The sequence below is a fragment of the Crocuta crocuta genome, unplaced genomic scaffold (assembly GCF_008692635.1).
Source record: "Crocuta crocuta isolate KB4526 unplaced genomic scaffold, BGI_CrCroc_1.0 scaffold141, whole genome shotgun sequence".
In the NCBI taxonomy this organism is placed as follows: Eukaryota; Metazoa; Chordata; class Mammalia; order Carnivora; family Hyaenidae; genus Crocuta; species Crocuta crocuta.
In genome coordinates this window covers 2925721-2943647 of record NW_027527951.1, presented here as the reverse complement: position 1 = coordinate 2943647, position 17927 = coordinate 2925721, and the positions used below count along the sequence as shown (strand labels likewise).

General features: G+C 37.1%; 1 protein-coding gene across 4 annotated transcripts in view; it reads right to left on the bottom strand.

Moving 5' to 3' along the window:
* Nucleotides 1-17927, bottom strand: part of STAU2 (staufen double-stranded RNA binding protein 2) — a 291840-nt gene that overhangs the window by 113738 nt on the left and 160175 nt on the right. For all 4 annotated transcript variants that reach the window (XM_077752437.1, XM_077752435.1, XM_077752434.1 and 1 more), the window contains one exon: nt 5842-6149. In XM_077752437.1, the coding sequence (XP_077608563.1) occupies nt 5842-6149 (308 nt within the window). The remainder of the gene's footprint in view (nt 1-5841; nt 6150-17927) is intronic.

Below are 17927 nucleotides of genomic sequence, written 5' to 3'. Positions count from 1 at the left end.
CTCTCTCTCTAAAACAAAATAAATAAGTAAATAAAATTTTAAAAAGAGTGACTGCAAATCAGAGCAGACTCTGTTGACCCCATGCCAAACCCACAAATGTGTTTTACTCATTGCACTCTGAGTAACTTCTCCTCACTTTATACAGCCATGCCTATGACAGCATAGATGAAAATCTGGGCTCAGAAGTAATGTAGTAAATGATGTTCCAAGGATAAATTTAACATTGGGGAAAAAACATATTTCTAAATGGGGGAATATATGTATATGCATGATTTCTCTCTCCATATTCTATGAAAAAAACCTACAAAGTTTAATTTATATTGCTCTGAAAAATATAGATCCCTTATTCTTTTTTTAAANAAATAGCCTCTTTGATGATAAATATTTGATTATAAAAAATGAGGTGCAGAGAAGAATAAAAAAGGAAAGAAAAATTATCAGATTGGTCAGCTACCTTCCATACTAATTCTCAATGTAATCTGTATTACAGTTGTATTGTTAAAATGTTATATGTCATAGGGGCGCCTGGGTGGCTCAACTGGTTGAGCGTCCGACTTCACCTCAGGTCATGATCTCACGGCTTGTGGGTTCAAGCCCCTTGCAGGGCTCTGCGCTGACAGCTCAGAGTCTGGAACCTGCCTCAGATTCTGTGTCTCCCTCTTTCTCTGCCCCCTCCCCTACTCACGCTCTGTCTCTCTCAAAATAAACATTAACACAATTTTTTAAATGCTGTATGTCATGTAGATTAAAATGAAATTTTAAAAAGAATATTTAAAGGAAGCCTGTAACTATAAAAGAAGCCTGCTATAATCATATTAAACGTCACAAAAGGAGACATACCAGTTGAAATGTATCAAGTTTGAATTGTGTTTAAAAGAAAGATTTTAATTTAACAGATATTTCAAAGCCTTCTACTGACATTTTCATCTTGCTGGAAATGGTCCTAACATCTAAAACTCAAAATAATAAAAAAAAAAAACCTCTATAAAACACTCTTTGATTTTGTAAAAATAAACTAATTATGGTTTAACTAAGATGATAACTTTCTTTCTTTATATTCTTTATATGAGAAAAACAAACCTAGCTTATATTTTACTCTGAAGGTTTCAAAATCACAGTGTTCAATGGATGATGATCACAAAAAGGGGGCACAGAATAGCAAACTGAAACTAAATTCACCTAGAAAGAATAATTTGCTAAAAGAATTCATTTTCATTTCCAATCAAATCATTTTTCTAATGACTCATTTAAATAGAGTATGATACTGTGATTTATAAGAAATATACATTTGGTCTTCACTCCTTTTTTCTGATACTAGCTCCCCATACCCTTGGTATTTCCTAAGTATCAAAAATGGTAAGGATGGGAGCTGATTGCCAACGGAGCCAAACACTGACTGGAGGGTTAGAACTTTCAGTCCCATCCCCTGACGTTGGGGGATGGGAGAGAGACTGCAGTTTGAATCAGTCGCCAATGGTCAATGATTTAACCAATCGTGGCCTTATAATGAAGCCTCCATTAAAGTCCAGAAGGACAGGATTCTGAGAGCTTCTGAGCTGGTAGGCCCATGGAGGTGTTGGGAAAGTGGTGTGCCAGGAGAAGGCGTGGAAGCTGTGTGCCCTTCCCCGGGCATCTCTTCTCTCTGGCTGTTCTGAGTGATAGCCTTTCACAATAAACAGGTGATCGAGGAAGTAAAATTCTCCGAGTCCTGGGAGTTGCTCTAGCAAATTAATAGAACCTGAGGAGGAGACTGTGGGACCCTCTGGTTTATAGCTGGTCAGTCAAAAGTACAGGAGCAACCTGGCCTTGCGACTGGCATCTGATAGTTGGTGAGGGGTGGGGGGAGGGTGTCTTGTAGGACTGAACATTTGACCTGTGGCATCTGATGCTATCTCCATGGAGACAGTATCAGAACTGAGTTGGATTCTGACACCTTGCTGGTGTCCTGAGAATTACTTGGTGCTGTGTGGGAACCACTCTACCCTTACACATACACTGGAACTGGTACAAGAACCAAAAGACAAAGAAACTGTTTATATCTAATTATACAAATCTAGATTTCTAATATAATTCATATGGCAAAGCACATTCATGTTATAAAAACTTAAAATAATGTAAATTGTAACACAGCAAAACAAAGTCTACTTCAGTTCAAATGCAGAGCATTTTAAGAATGTCTCTGCCATAATCACTGTCTTTAAAAAGCTTCATAGTTATGGGGCGCCTGGGTGGCTCAGTCAGTTAAGCATCTGACTTTGGCTCAGGTCATGTACTCAGAGTTCAGGAGTTCAAACCCTGCATCGGGCTCTGTGCTGACAGCTCAGAACCTGGAACCTGCTTCAGATTCTGTGTCTCCCTCTCTCCTCTCTCTGCCCCTCCCCCATTCATGCTTTGTCCCTTTCTCTCTCAAAAATAATGAAAAATTTAAAGAGCTGAATAGTTTTGGGGTGCAAGGCTCAGTCAATTTAGCATCTGACTCTTTTGGCTCAGGTCATGATATCACAGTTCATGAGTCTGGGGTAGGGCTCTGTGCTGGCAATGCAGAGCCTGCTTGGGATTTTCTCTCTCTCTCTCTCTCTCTCTCTCTCTCTCCCCGTCCCTCCCCTGCTCATGAACTCTCTCTCTCTCTCTCAAAATAAATAAATAAACATGTTTTTAAAAGCTGAATAGTTTTGGCATTATAACTAAAGAGTATTGAGGTACGTAACAAAGAACCCTGACACTTTAATGTAACTATAATTTCAAATGAGTTTTTGTGAAAAGCACTGAAGTTAGAGAAGCATACTGCCTGGGCTGGACAAAATCCAAGGCTCACAGAACTACTGACACAAAACTTTTCTTTCTAGGGAGACCTGGGTGGCTCAGTCAGTTGGGTGTCTCTTGGTTCTGCTCAGGTCATGGTCTCACAGTTTCGTGGACTTGAACCCTGCATTGGACTCTGTGCTGGTGCAGAGCCTGCTTGGGATTCTCTCTTTTTCCTTCTGCTCCTCCCCATTCACGCTGTCTGTGTCTCTCTCAAAAATAAATAAAAACTTAAAAAAAAAAAAAGTTTCTTTCTAAAAAATAATAAGACAATCAATAAGAACATTCAGGTTTTAAAAGAGGATAGTTAAAATGCACTTGGTAAAACTTCAAAGGAACACATACTCATTTATGACAGGATCCAAACGCTTGCATCTAAAATGTGATAAAACGTAAGGCGAGCCCAAGAAGTGATAAAAGAAGTACCAAGAATGTGCAAGTGTTCAGTCCCATTCTGCTCTGTGAAGTCAGCTTTATTAACAATAAATTTAATTGTATAATAATTTTAATTATTTTGTAGATTTAAGCAAAAAAATTGTGAGCTTAATACCTACATTCTAGTGAGCAAATAGGCTTTCTGTAATTTATAAATTTCAGTTAAAGATTGAGTAATGAAAAAAAATTTAAAGCTAAAACAACTTAGTTTTCAGTACACTAATATATTTTTACTTTGTAATACAATATAGCTGTCACATACAAAGGCTCTGATAGGCTTAAATCAAATTTCAAATGGTCAAGGAGGGCCAAAGAAAGGTTTATACAATATTCAGTAAGCAATAATATCTATTCAATGTACAACAACAAAATAAAAAAGTACTAACCTAGAAACACAGAAAAAGAATTTATTGTTTTAAATTCCAGAAATAAGAATAACAGAATAGCATGTAATCCATAATAAGCTGACCCTATAATTTCTAAACTAGAGTCCAGTTGAAACATTTACGAAAGAGAAACCGTCTATATGTTTTTCTACCATGTAAAGATACTTGATAAAGTTATTAACCTATAAACTCTCAACTATAAAGAACATTTTACTGTGACATCATGAAGATATGCCATGTACCTGACAGAACACTAAGCCATTTCCCACAAGGATTCTGTTCACTGCTCAGCTGCAGGCCGTGATCTCTCCGTGACACAATATTTCACATCAATACCAAGCTCACTTGACCAAAGAAGCACAGTAATGTTTTCAAACCATCTGTTAATGTTCATTAGTATGTAAAAATCACAGTACACAAATATGGAAACGTTAACTTGCCATAAATAAGAGTATATCATCTTAGCATAAGCTTTAAAAAGAGGTCTGAGCAGTCAGCCCAATAATGAGGGAAAGAGACTCTCCATTTTGACTAAAGTAATTATAAAATTATAATTGTTATCATTACCAAGAATTAACAAATAAATACAAATAAAAAAATTTAAGTAGTTTTTCTGGCAGCAAAATTACATCTACCACAATAACATCTCCAAGCGAAAAAATCAATTCAGAGCTTGAATGTATTTTGTGCTTTGTTTCTATAAAAATGCTGTGTTACTCTCAGACATTTCTAAATGACTAGGTTTGTAAATAAGCAATGAATTTCTTTTTATCACAGTTTATTTCTAGTTCATTGTGTGCAGATTATAGGTAGAACTAAGAATTATTAGCCTTTTTCCAGTACTTTAACTATATGAATCAAGGTCTTTTTATTTTAAACAGTGATTTATTGTCATTCTTAAGGTAAACAAAACAAATTCTAAAAATTTTTAACTTTAAATCAAGTGTTTAAAATTTCAGACGACAGAGCCAATAACTGACAACAGCTTCTTCAATTTCATATTAATAGTCTGATTAAAAACACTAAGGATTACCTGGCAATAGATTTGAAAGAATCGGGTTTCTGTGAAGGCAAACAAAGAAAAAAAAACATGCAAAATACCTGCCAAAACACATGATCTTCTTTCTGATTTATAGCTAAACTCATAAAATTTGTATAAATACATGATCATTCTACACAATACAGATCTTCTAGAGCATTTCTAAAGGAAATTACAGTTTTTGGTCTTAGGGAATAAGACTCAGATGGTAAAGGGGATGAAAACAGTGAAATCTGAGGGTGCAGTACACTCTTTCTACGGACGAGCACACAGCTGTTCATCCAGTCAGGTCAGCGGTTACAGTTCAGTACATGATTTTCAAGGCAACTAAGAAATCAGAACACAGGTATTTCCTCTTCCTAGAGTTAACAATTCTTTTAAAAGCTCTATCCACAAAGGACTGCTAGTTTTTTTTTTTTTTAAGGAACAAAGAATAGGGGAAAAAATTCCCATTCCTAAATCCATATACACAAGTTCAGTGGGCTGTGATCTAGATAGAGTTAGACTGATCAGTGAAACAGAATTGTTAGTATCAACTGAGGCAGGTGCTACCCTACACGGTTCAAAACGTGATCCACTAAAACAAAGACATGTTTTTATGCCTCAAACAATTAGAAAGCATGTCCTTATTTTTCTAATACCATGTTTAATTAGCTCCTAAGTTAATAAAGTTCTAGGATGTTGTACCTTAACGGTATACCTGAATCATTACTAACAAGAGAATGCCAAATTCAAAACTGCTATGGAAGTAAAATCATCATTAGAAAATCTCAGCCTTATTGTAAATGAGGGAGAACTTAGTGCTAAATACTAACACCAAATGTATGAAGGCAGAAGTTTTGTCTGTGGAAGACAGAGTGAGTAGATGCACCCAATCAAGACCAACTGGAAGACAGAACGGAGAATTTAAAATGTTTTTAAAAAATAGTAAGAGGAAGAAGAAGAAAAACGGAAGAGAGCCAGGCAGCAAAGGATGAATGGATAGAATGAAAAAAAAAAAAAAAGAGGCACGTGCATATGGCTCTCTTTTTTTCTGACCTCTGTGTTCCTGATACTTTACAATGTGAGTGGCATGTAGGTCACACTGGCAGGCAAGAATGAGCTTTCTGATGGACAGAGATGAAGGATTTGGGGCTAATGAATTTGTTTTCTTGTTTTTGTTTTGCTTTTGATTCATACCTGAAAGCCTTGAATCCTTGCTAAATATTCCAGTTGTTTTGAAGGTTGTACTGGAGAACAAGGGGGAGTAGGAGAACTTCCTTTTAAACCTATGGCTTCAGCTGTAGGAGATGTTCCATTCATTAGGAGTTCCCTGGCAATTGTAGCTGAACTATTCGATGTGGGAGATATACTGAAGAAAGAGCTGGAGGGTTGGTTCATATCTTTGGGTGACAAATAGCCTAGAGTGGTGCCAGAGATTACTTTGTGGCGGCTGGCTTCCATCTCTTGATAAACATCAGGAGACAAATGAAGAATTCCTTTTGGAGCTATAAATAAAATGGAGGAACATTGTTATTACATTTAAAATAATTAAAACAAAAATAAAATAATTAACTTAATGGTTTTACTTGGTTTAGTAACCAAACAGTAAGAAATACTATCAGTCAAGCATCTTCCTTGTACCTGGAGAGGCAGAGGTAGCTTCTGTTTAGAGGTGAATAATGTATACTTCCTAAAATCAGAAGTTTAAAAAGATCAGGAATGTGCTGTGTCATAAACTTGCAATTTAATTTTTTATGATCTCATAAAGAGACATGAACATCTAACAGATCCAGCAACTGAGAAACGGTAGGTAAAATGAGGGCTGGATCAGTCCAAATCATCCGAGGTACCAACTCATAGACCTGATGGCCTCCACGTCCTGCTCCTCTTCACAAGGGTGTTTCACACACAACTCTAACTCATGAACATTTCAAAGAGTGACAGTGTGCTTCTTCCCAATGCCGGACACTGTCCTATCTTGCTAATCTCATTATGTTGCCACCATCCAGCTGCTCGGTTTTCCAACCTAGACTCCTGGCTTTGCCTCAACCAGTAGCAAGCAGATACCATATCCAGTCTGGCATCTGTCCCTCCATCATCAAGTGCATTTGTTCATACTAGACCATGGACAGATTCCGATATCAAAAGGAGTGAGCCTGGGGCTATGTCATCAGTTGGCGGAGTTGTAAACATATAAGAAGAACCACTTTCTTCTGACCACCATTTGTCTCAGAGATGTTTCAAACTGCATTTCACACTGTTTGTACTAATGTCTTTGGATCTGATTATAGCAACTCTCAAAATCACTCTTTCTCTTGAAAGTATTCAGAAATCACCACTTCTGAAGAATGTGCTCTGACAGATAAAACTTAATTCGCATGCTCTTGCCTCTCTCTCTCCAACCATTAGCCTTCTGATTCAAGCCTTCAATGTTTCTCACCTGAACTACTGTAATAATCACTAAAAGATTTCACTGCTGCTAGCATCCATTTCCCCAAATGTCTATAACATAGTTCCAAATAGAAGTGTTCTATGATTTAAAAAAAAAAAAAAATAGGGGAAATAATGCAGATTATATCACACACACACAACCTACCTTTTGGAGGATTAAAAATGCATATTAGCATAGTAAAGACTGAGAAGTCCAGAAGAATAAAAATCTGTCAATTTGGTTTTACCCAGGACTTCCCAAATTTATTTTATATCTAAGATTTTTTAACTTAGATTTTAATTGCAGTATAGTTAACATACAGTGTTATATTAGTTTCAGGTGTACAATACAGTGATTCAACAATTCTATATCCCAGTTCTTTACATAACATTAATAGCAAGTAACACTTTGAAAAATGCTAATGCTAGCCATTTTCTTACTTAAATGTCTTTTCTGGCTTCCCACCTCTATACTATAAAATCCAAATTCCTTGGGGTGACATATCAAGCCCTTAGTTATCTGGCTCCTCCTTACATTTCTATTCTCCTTGAAATTCTTCATGCAGATCCCATGCTCCAGTCATGCTGATATATTCACACTTCTTACAACAATCCACACTGTTAGATCCCATCACATCTTTATTTCTATTCTTCATTTACACACGTGCAACATGCGTAGTTAAGTTCCTATTGCTAGGTTCTAGGTGCTGTGCTAACCAATACTGTTCTGACCGCCAGTGAGGCTCAGTCTGTTGGGAGAGGAAAATGAAAAAGGCTAATACGTGGTAGGTGCCTCAGCAGAGACAAATCCAGAGAGCAGTGGGAAGTACTAGGAGCTCAGGAAAGGCTTCTCGAACTTGACGCTGATGGCCGATTTCAAGGGATAAGGAGAATAAAGCCAAGGAGGAAGAGAACAAAAGGCAGAGAGGCAAAAGCAGGCACCAGCAGAATGCATGTGCCAGGAACCTTGGGCGGTTCCTTACCGCTAGGGCATGAAGAGGGAGGGGGAGAGCTGCAGAAGGTAAAGGTGGAGGTCAGGAGGGGCCAAGCTCCAAGGGCTTTATCCTGACAGCATCAAAACAAAGAAGTTATTTTTAAAAATAATTAATATAGTTCAAATTAATATATCAGTCCAATTTTATGGATTGACTTCATGCTTTTGTGTTAGTTTTATAATCAAGAAAAACTTTCAAAAAAATGTTTTTTAAAGAAAATATGCATTAAGGCACTTAGGTGGCTCAGTCAGTAAAGTATCTGACTCTTGATTTCAGTTCAGGTCATGATCTCACGGTTTGTGAGTTTGAGCTCCACATCAGGCTCTGTGCCGACAGCATGGAGCCTGCTTGGGATTCTCTCTTCCTCTCTCTCTGCTCCTTCCTAGATTCTGCATGGGTTCTCTCTCTCTCTCTCTCTCTCAAAATAAATAAATAAACTTAAAAAAATATATGCACTGGAAAAAATACAGATAAATCTCACTCAACAGAGGAAACTTAACATTTTGCTTTAAAGATACAGATTTAGTATTTTTTGTTGAACTCTTTTCTGTTACTGAGATGAAAAAATGTGCTAAAACATAAGAGTGCCATATGATCCTGTTGTTTATAAAACAATATGCTTCTACTACTAATATTAAAGCATATTTCATTATCCAAACTATTTCCTGAAACAAGTCCATACTGTTGGACATCTAACTTGTTTCCAAATTTTTGTAATTATAAACAACATTGATAAACATTTTTGTTTTTAACTCCTTGTTTACCAGAAAATTCATTTCCTTAAGTTAGAAGCAGAATTGCTAGTTCGAACAATATGCAGTTTAGGTTTTTTTTTGACACTAACAATCTGCCCCAAATTGGTACCGCTCCAAAAAAATGGTAACAACTTCACACTCCCATATTAACATATGAAAATGCCTTTTCCCCCTATTTTGGTATTGGATATTATTATTAAAACATCTTTGCCTCTGCTTTCTGTTAGTGTAGATAAAGGAGGAGATTTTTAAATAATATCCAATACTAAAATAAGAGCTTCATCTCTGGGGAGGTGACAGGAGCTAAAGATTTGAGTTCAATCCCGGACAGTCAATGATGTGATCAATCCTGCCTACGTAATGGAACCTCCATAAGAAGCCCCTAAATGATGAAGCTTGGAAACCTCCTGAGTTTCAAACATATTCACATGCTGGGGGGGTTGGTGCACCACAATGCCGACTACTGTGGTCCAGACCCTTCTGGCAGTTCATCCTATATCCTTTATAGTAAACCTTTGATCATAAATAAAATATCTTCCCGGGTTCTATAAGCCATTCTGGCACATGATCAAACTTGAGGAGGGGCAGCTGGCCAGAAGTACAGGGGGCAGCAAAAGACTTGTGCCCGGCATCTGATGTGGGGCAGTCTGGTGGGATGGAGCCCTTATCTGTGGGGGTCTACTTTTCATTCTGGGTAGTGTCAGAGCTGAGTTGAACTGTCAGATACCCAAGGGGTGTTTGGAAAATTGAAGAACTGGTTGGTATGGGGAAAAAGACCCCCATACATTTGGTGTCAGAAGTACTGTAAGTAAAAACAGTTCATATGTCAAAACTGATCAAACTGTATACCATATGTACAGTTTATTATACTTCAATTATACCCCAATAAAGTTGTAAAAATATTTACCAACTTGATAAGTGAAATGTCTTATTGGTTTTTGTTTTTTCACTAGCTGCATAAATACCACATGTAACTCTTATTTGAAGAATAATTTAAATGTTATGACTCTAAATTGAAACTCAATTTAAGAAATCAAGAAACTAACAGTATTACTTCAGTACTGTTATTATACAGCAGTAATGGGCTTGCCAGTAACAATAGTATAAAGCAACAAAAATGCTCTCTCAACCCTCAAGAGAGGCATTACCTCACAGTATAAGAACGCATGCAGAGTTCAGGCTCCCTTATTCTACAGTAAAGCCTAAGTTGACTTTTCTTCATGAATAAAGAAGATTCCTTTCTACAGAGCTCAACTAATAGAATAGTTGTTGAAAGAGTGTAAAGACACGTGGATTTCTGCAGTCAACTACTGAATGATTTTCAACTTGAATATTAGTAACAGAGTAAATGCACTGGTCACAATTCATTTAGGTTCTTCCTGTTGCAAATTTAAGTAGCTTTTTGGTAGAGTAAAGACCTGAAAGTAGAATCAAAGGGTAATTTAGGCTATACATATTTAAGAACTCTACATGGACTTCAGATGTATTGCCCTTGCTCAAGAGTGCTATATCCTACTATATTCATGCTCTGAGGATGTCCTGAACCATCTCCCATCATCTATCTTTTGTCCTAGATTTTGCCTTTAATACTCCCAATATTGGTACTATCGGTTTGTAACCATTACATACAGCTACACTGCAGATACAACAATGGCTTATGCTGGCACTTTACATTGATTATCTCATTTATCTCCTGCAATAACCATATGCATGGGCATTTTTATTACTCTAGCTCTTTCATTATTTTTGATGGCTGAGTAATATTGCATTATATATATGTACATATATATGTATGTATGTCTGTATATATCCATATGTATACACACACACACACACACAACACATCTTCTTTATCCATTCATCACTTGATGGACATTTGGGCTCTTCCCATTTGGCTATTGTTGATAATGCTGCTATAAGCATGGAGGTGCATATACTCCTTCGAATCTGGTGGGTTTTTTTGTTTTGTTTTGTTTTGTTTTAACCACTGGATAAATACCTAGTAATACAACTGCTGGATCATAGGGTAGTTCTACTTTTAACTTTTTGAGGAACCTTCACACAGTTTTCCAAAGTAGCTATGCCAATTTGCATTCCCACCAACACTGTAAAGGGTTCCCCTTTCTCCACATCCTCACCAACATCTGTGGCTTCCTGTGTTGGTAATTTTAGCCATTCTGATAGGTGTGAGGTGGTATCTCATCGTGGTTTTGATTTGTATTTCCCCGATGATGAGATACTAATAAGCTTCTTTTCCTGTGCCTGTTAGCTATCTAGATGACTTCTTTGGAAAAATGTTTATTCCTGTCTTCTGTCCTTTTCTTAACTGGATTATTTGGTTTTTGGGTGTTGAGTTTGATAAGCTCTTTACAGAATTTGATACTAACCCTTTATCAGATATGTCCTTTGCAAATATCTTCTCCCATTCTGTAGGCTGCCTTTTAGTTTTATTGACTGTTTCCTTAACTGTTCAGAAGCTTTTTAACATGATGAAGTCCCATAGTTCATGTTTACTTTTGTTTCCCTTGTCAAACAGGATTTTAAAAGCCCAAACTTGCCAGCCACTGTGACATCTTACAAAACTGAGAAATGTCAGGCCATCATGCCCATTTTACATGTTTTTCTTGGGTTGTGCTTCTTTCAAATGTGTGTGTGTACCTTCTGGTTCATGCAAAGCCTCCTGGGGCATCTTTATGGAGTTCCAGTCCTTACTGGAAGAGTTGTGGAGGACATCCTGTATCAAAATCTCTTAAGAGATTTTATCATATGTGCAGATAAGCAAACTCAGGAGAACCCTGCCTTTCAATGTTCAGTAATGTCCTGACTCTTTGAGAGAGGCTGAAGAACATAAACGTTAACGAGTAGTAAGTTGGTATCAGGGCATCAGAACAACAGGGCAAGCCCGTGCAGTAAGATAGATAATGTCACTACCCTGGTGCAAACGGTTAGTACCAGTCTATGAGGAAGGATTTCTCTGCAAGTCCATGGAATGGAGTGCACAGCTGCTGCTTTGTAAAATTGATTTGTCACTTTTTATACCAAAGCTTTGAATTTTTTTAATTTTTGGCACAAAACTGTTGGACTAAATTTTTTTTAACATTTTATTTTTTGAGAGACAGAGACAGAGTGTGAGCAGGGGAGAGGCAGAGAGAGAGGGAGACACAGAATCCAAAGCAGGCTCCAGGCTCTGAGGTGTCAGCACAGAGCCTGATACGGGGCTTGAATGCATGGACGCGAGATCATGAGCTGAGCCAAAGCTGGATGCTCAACGGACTGAGCCACCCATGCACCCCTAAGTGCTTTTTGTTTTGTTTTTTTTTTTAAATAAATACTAAAAAAAATACCTAACAAAACTCTGGTCTCCTTCTGCCACAGTGAGTTCTGAATTTAAAAAAATTATAATTCACATAGGGGTTAGATACTTTTTTGTAAGTGAGAAGAGGATCAGAATGGTGGGGTGGCAGTTTCCTGATTGAAATTTAGCATATGTGGGTAGACTCTGCGTCTACTTAGATACTATCATGGACAATTCACCAAATTTTAATAAGAAAGTCAATTATTTGTGCATATTTTGAAAGCTGATGCATCAGATTTTTATTTCTTCTCTGATGAGAAAGAATATTTTGTTGATGCTATCTCAGAAGACTCATACTTCCTGATTAGCATCAATTATCTTAAAACACTCCTCAACTTTGTGGCTGATTCTCCTGCTGATAAACATAAAATCCACCTTTCTAACATTTGCTACTCACTAAATTTCCCTTGTGTGTCTTGATGGTGGTAATCTCTCTTAACATCATCCTAATCCACTCAATACATTTTTATCTTTAAAGTTTCAGAAACAAATTGTTATTTTTAAAAAATCTTAAAAACTGGGAAATGGACTCCTATTTCAAAACAGGAAATGTGAGAAAAGCATAAGCAACAACATATTTATCAGTCTTACGGTGATTTTTAAAAATCATCTCTATGAAAACTCATGAAATCCAAGTAAGGTCTATAGGGTAGTTCATTATATTGTACCCATGTCAATTTTCTGGTTTTGTTAATGTACTGTAATTATACAGGATGTCGCCATTGGGAGAAACTGAGTGATGGGTACATGCAAACCCTCTGTACTACTTTTACAATGTGTTCAATTACACTTACATGAGAGCACTGTTACATTGCTCTGGGCCTTTCCCTCGGTATGGAGGCCCTAGGAGAAGGTACTGCTGAGATACCAGGCAGGAAGGACGGAGCACTAGCACTGGATATGGCCCCAAGAATAAGCAGGGCTGGCACTGGCAGTGCCTGCGCCTTGAGTTCTCAGCTTTGACCACTGCCTCTCCCTAATGCACGGTCCCTGGCTTTCTGGGCGGGTGCTCTTTCTTTCCCAGGCAAGCGCAGGGCCGTTTATTAGATGAGCGCACATGTAGCCCAAGAAGGAGCTGCCGGAACCACCATGCTCATCCTCCTGGAATACAGAGATGAACAGTCAACCCATCTTCTGCATCATCTTTGGCTACTAGACTGACCGGATCTTAGAAATCTCACACCTCCTGCTGACCTGTCACTGAGACGCGACAGAATAGGATGGTATTTTTAGGGGACCTCACCTCTCCCTTTCCACACAGCTCAGCAGCAACCTGTCTTCCAGCTGAGGCTCAATCAAGGTCCCTAGTTCTGCCTAATTTTTAAGTCAAATATAAACTATTTAGATAGAGACAATAATCAATTAACACAAAATTAGAAAGAAATTCTTCTGAAAATCAAACTAAAAAAGGAAAAATGCTGGCTAAAGGCAATACAATGAAAAAATCAAACGAACAGGTAAATAATGTGTTAGAAGTCTTTTAAGGCCAATTTAAGAATCACTGTGGAAGGTAAAGCTTCTAATTAGCAAAAATTTGATCACATCTCACATTTCAGATGACACTAAAGCTGTTCTGGATTTTAAAAATAGCTACATTGAAAAAGGAATCATTATTGAACAAATGAACAAAATGGTGTATTCTAAATGTGCTCAAAAAGTATAATTTAAAATCAGTGGTGAAAACGAACCATGTTCTTGTCCTTAGAGTTGGACAGCACTAATGTTTTAATTTGTGCATTTTATTGGTCTCTTTTCTTCATTTTTTTGGGGGGGGAGGGCTAGTTTAATTTATGAAGTATGTGAAGTTATTAATTTGGTGAATGGTTATGAATTAAATTACTGACAGAACTTTTTGGCAAGATAGGAAAGTCTTCTGGTGAGCACAGTAGCAAGAGGGAAAAGTGCTTAGTCCAGCCCTGACCCACAAAAGGTGCAGCCCCAGGGCAGAGGCCTGACACAAGAGGCCAGGACACAGCACGCAGCACACCTCAAAGAGACTGTGCCTTCATTATTTCAGCGTGCAATAGGGAGGAGGGAAAACATAAAATGGTAAATGATAAATTCTCTTTAAAAGGCTAAAAGTAAACAATAATAGCAACAAAAGGTGCATTTTGAAATTTTTTGAAACAAAAATATTTTTGTTTTTTTGAAACAAAACAAATTTGTTTGAACAAAAAATTCAAATGAACTGGGAAATGCCTTTGGAAAGTTTGTTCCACAGTCCCTATGTATACACTCTCTTAACCAAGGAAAAGGGCTAGTCAAGAGTTTTCAAACCCAAGGGCTGAATAGTTGTTTTTTCTTTAAAAAAAGAAAATCTGAAAGTATATAATAACAAAGGACAAGGACGTGAGTATCGTGAATAAATTTACGATTCACCTTAATAATAAAGTATCAGTTGGCTTATAAAGAAGAAATCTGTTCAAGGTTCAATATTTTCAAAAGACAGAACCATGAACATTTCTACTAAGACAAAACTGTTACAGTAAAAGCGAAGTTTGAGAGCAGCTTGTGAAGATAATGAGCCATGTTCAATTATTCATTCACTTAAATAGGGTTAAAATGTTTCTGACAAAATAAAGATCATTAGTTTTCTTCAACAGAAAACCATTAATGACTATTTACCTAGAATTGTAAAAAACAAAACAAAAAAAAACCAAACCCTGAAACATGGATTATGTAAGCCTGCCATAGACACAAATGACCAGTGTCTCAGCAGGAAGAAACACATACTGGACTGTGTGCAGCAGCAGCCCCAACATCGCACCACTATCCCCTGCTAGCATCCCAAGCATCTGTTCCAGAGAGCTCAGGAAACGGGAATAATTATAGGTAACAATCAAACAGGCCTTACTATACAGCAGGCTTTGCATAGATTTGCTCAGTAATGCTCACAATGACCCTCTGTCACAGGAATTATGATTTTGTCCATTTTCCAGTTGAAGGCCCTGAGGCTCAGAAAGGTCATGGTGACCTCTCAAAGTTACAGCTGGTAAGCAGCAAGCCTGGGACTGCAACTAGGCATCTGGCTGCAGGTCAGCACATGAACTACCATTCAATCAATAAAACAAACAAATGTAAAAACAAAAACGATTATTCTCTGCATCTGTAACTTTAAGTTCTGTGGAAAAGAGTCTCGAAACATTCTAACACCAGCACAGAGAAAAGAAACTGTCAAGATATTGAACTTAATATGAGATGTCTCTGGTTTTCATTTCAAACCTATTTTCTAGGCTCAATGAACCACAGTCTCTTGCCTAATAGTGTCTGTCTGTCTGTCTCTCTCTCTCTCTAGCATAATAGAAAAGATAGAAATAGGTGCCAGGCAGAAGTTACTTTTAAAAAAAAATAAGAGATTCGCATTGTGAAGCTACCCTTTGGGAGGACGTAAAAATAATGTGCTCAGTCAGCATTATAATTTTATTTGCTGTGAGAAAGTAACTTCAAGTATTAGTTTAACATAACAGAAAAAGCATGGCTTTAGGATGAAAGAATTTAATCCACATAACTCTTTTAATTCTCCTTGTATGATATAAATTCTGATTTAATAATCTATTCCAATTAATCTATGTATTACTCAGAAAGTTATGACTGATTCCACAATTCTATAAATAAAAATGAACAAACAATAACAAACTCATTTTTTAGGACCAGGAAAGAAACTGTCTAGCAAGACAGAAAACTTAGAGAAAAACTACTTAGTTCAGCCAAGCACATACACAAAAAACTGTTGTCCTATTCTTACCTATGACACCAAAGACCAAGTTGGGAGCCCATGCTTTTACCTCCACCAAGCCATATAACAAGACTCCCCAGCACCCTTGCTGTGATGGTGCTGGAGAAGGCCTAGGAGGAAGCTGGGACTTTGACCTCACCTTATAGTATCAATGCAGATCACAGAAAGCCTGGCCATCTACCCTATCCCCACCCAAGTAGTAATGAGATGCCCTTTCCCTTCCCTGCTAGAGTGCTGCCGGGAGAGAACAGTGGAGAGTCAGGATTTGAATCATCACCTAGCAGTGAAAAGGTTATCTCTACTGTGGTATCAATGAAGCCTATGTGCAGCCAGAATTCCCATTCTATCCAGTAATAATGAAGAGTCCCCCACTTTGGGTATCATTGGAGGCAGAATGGAGAAACTGGACTTGTACTAGCAACTAACAGTAATAAGGTGGCACCGCTACTCCACAGACCAAGTGGTATCACCAAACCAAATCAAACCAAACAAAAAACCACCAAAAAACCCCAAAACAAAACCCAAACCCACAAGAGAAACAGAAGGTGTACAAAATATTCAATTTCATAGTATACTATGAAAATGTCCAGTTTTCAATGAAAAATTTCAAATCATATTAAGAAACATGAAGACCTCAAATTGAATGAAAAACATCAAAAGATGCCAATACAGAGAGGACAGAAATTTTAAAATAATATAACGACAATGCTAAAGCAGCCATGATAAACATGCCTTAATTAAGCAAGCAGAAATATGCTTGAAATGACTGCAAAACAGAAAGCTTTGGCAAATAGAAAGTCTCAGCAAAGAAATGGAAGATAAAAAGATGAACCAAATTTGGAACTAAAATACACACTAACTGAAATAAAAATCTCAGTGGATGGTTCCAACAGCAGAATGGAGTGAACAGAGGAAAGAATTAGTGAAGTAGACGTTAAAAAAAAGATATAAATTACCTCATATGAACAACAGAGGGGAAAAAAAATACTAGAAAAAAATGAACACCTCAAGGATCAGTGAGACTACAACAAAAGAACTAAAATCTGTGCTACTGCTGTTCCAGAAGGAAAGGAGAAAGAAGGTGGTGCTAAAAAAGTACTGAAGAAATAATGGCTGAAAATGCCCCAAACTGGCAAGGGACATAAACTATACACGTTCAAAATGCTCTATGAAACCCAAGTAGGATAAATAAAAAGAAACCCACAACAAAACACATCATAATTAAACTTCCAAAAACTGAAGAAAAAGAAAAAGAATCTTGAAAGCAGTTAGAGAAAAAGTGAAATTCAACCTCAGAGAAAAACAATCAAAGGACAGTGGATTCTTATCCCAAACCATGGGCATCAAAAGAAACTAGCACAATATTTATTAAGTGCTGGGGGGAAAGGGGGTGGAAGTACTGCTAACCCAGAATCCTATACCCAGCAAAAATATACTTTAGGAATGAAGGGGATAGTGAAGCATTCTCAGATATAGGAAAACTAAGATGATTTTTACCAGTAAACCCATGCTACAAGAATAGATACACCAAGTCCTTTAGCAGAAAGGAAACAAAAAAAACAAAAAAAAAAAAAAAAGAAGGAACCACAGAACATAAGAAGAAAAAAAAACATGGTAAATAAATAATGTGGGTAAATGTAATAGAATTTCTTTCTCTGCTTGAGGTTTTTTTGAATTATGTTTTCCAGACAAAGCAAAAATTATACTAAATGTATAAATTAGTCTAAATGTATATAGAGGAGGCCCCCTGGCTGGCTCAGTCAGTAGAGCATGTGGCTCTCGATCTCAGGATCATGAGTTCAAGCTCCACCCTGACCACTGACCTTGCTAAATACATACATACATACTTACATAAATGTATATAGAGGAAATACCTAAGACAATTATAAACAAGAAAGGTAAAGGGATAAAGAGAGGTAAGATTTCTATACTTCACTCTAAAGTGTAAAATGACAGTATCCATAAACTGACACATTATTAGTTATATATATATATATAAATATGTATATGTA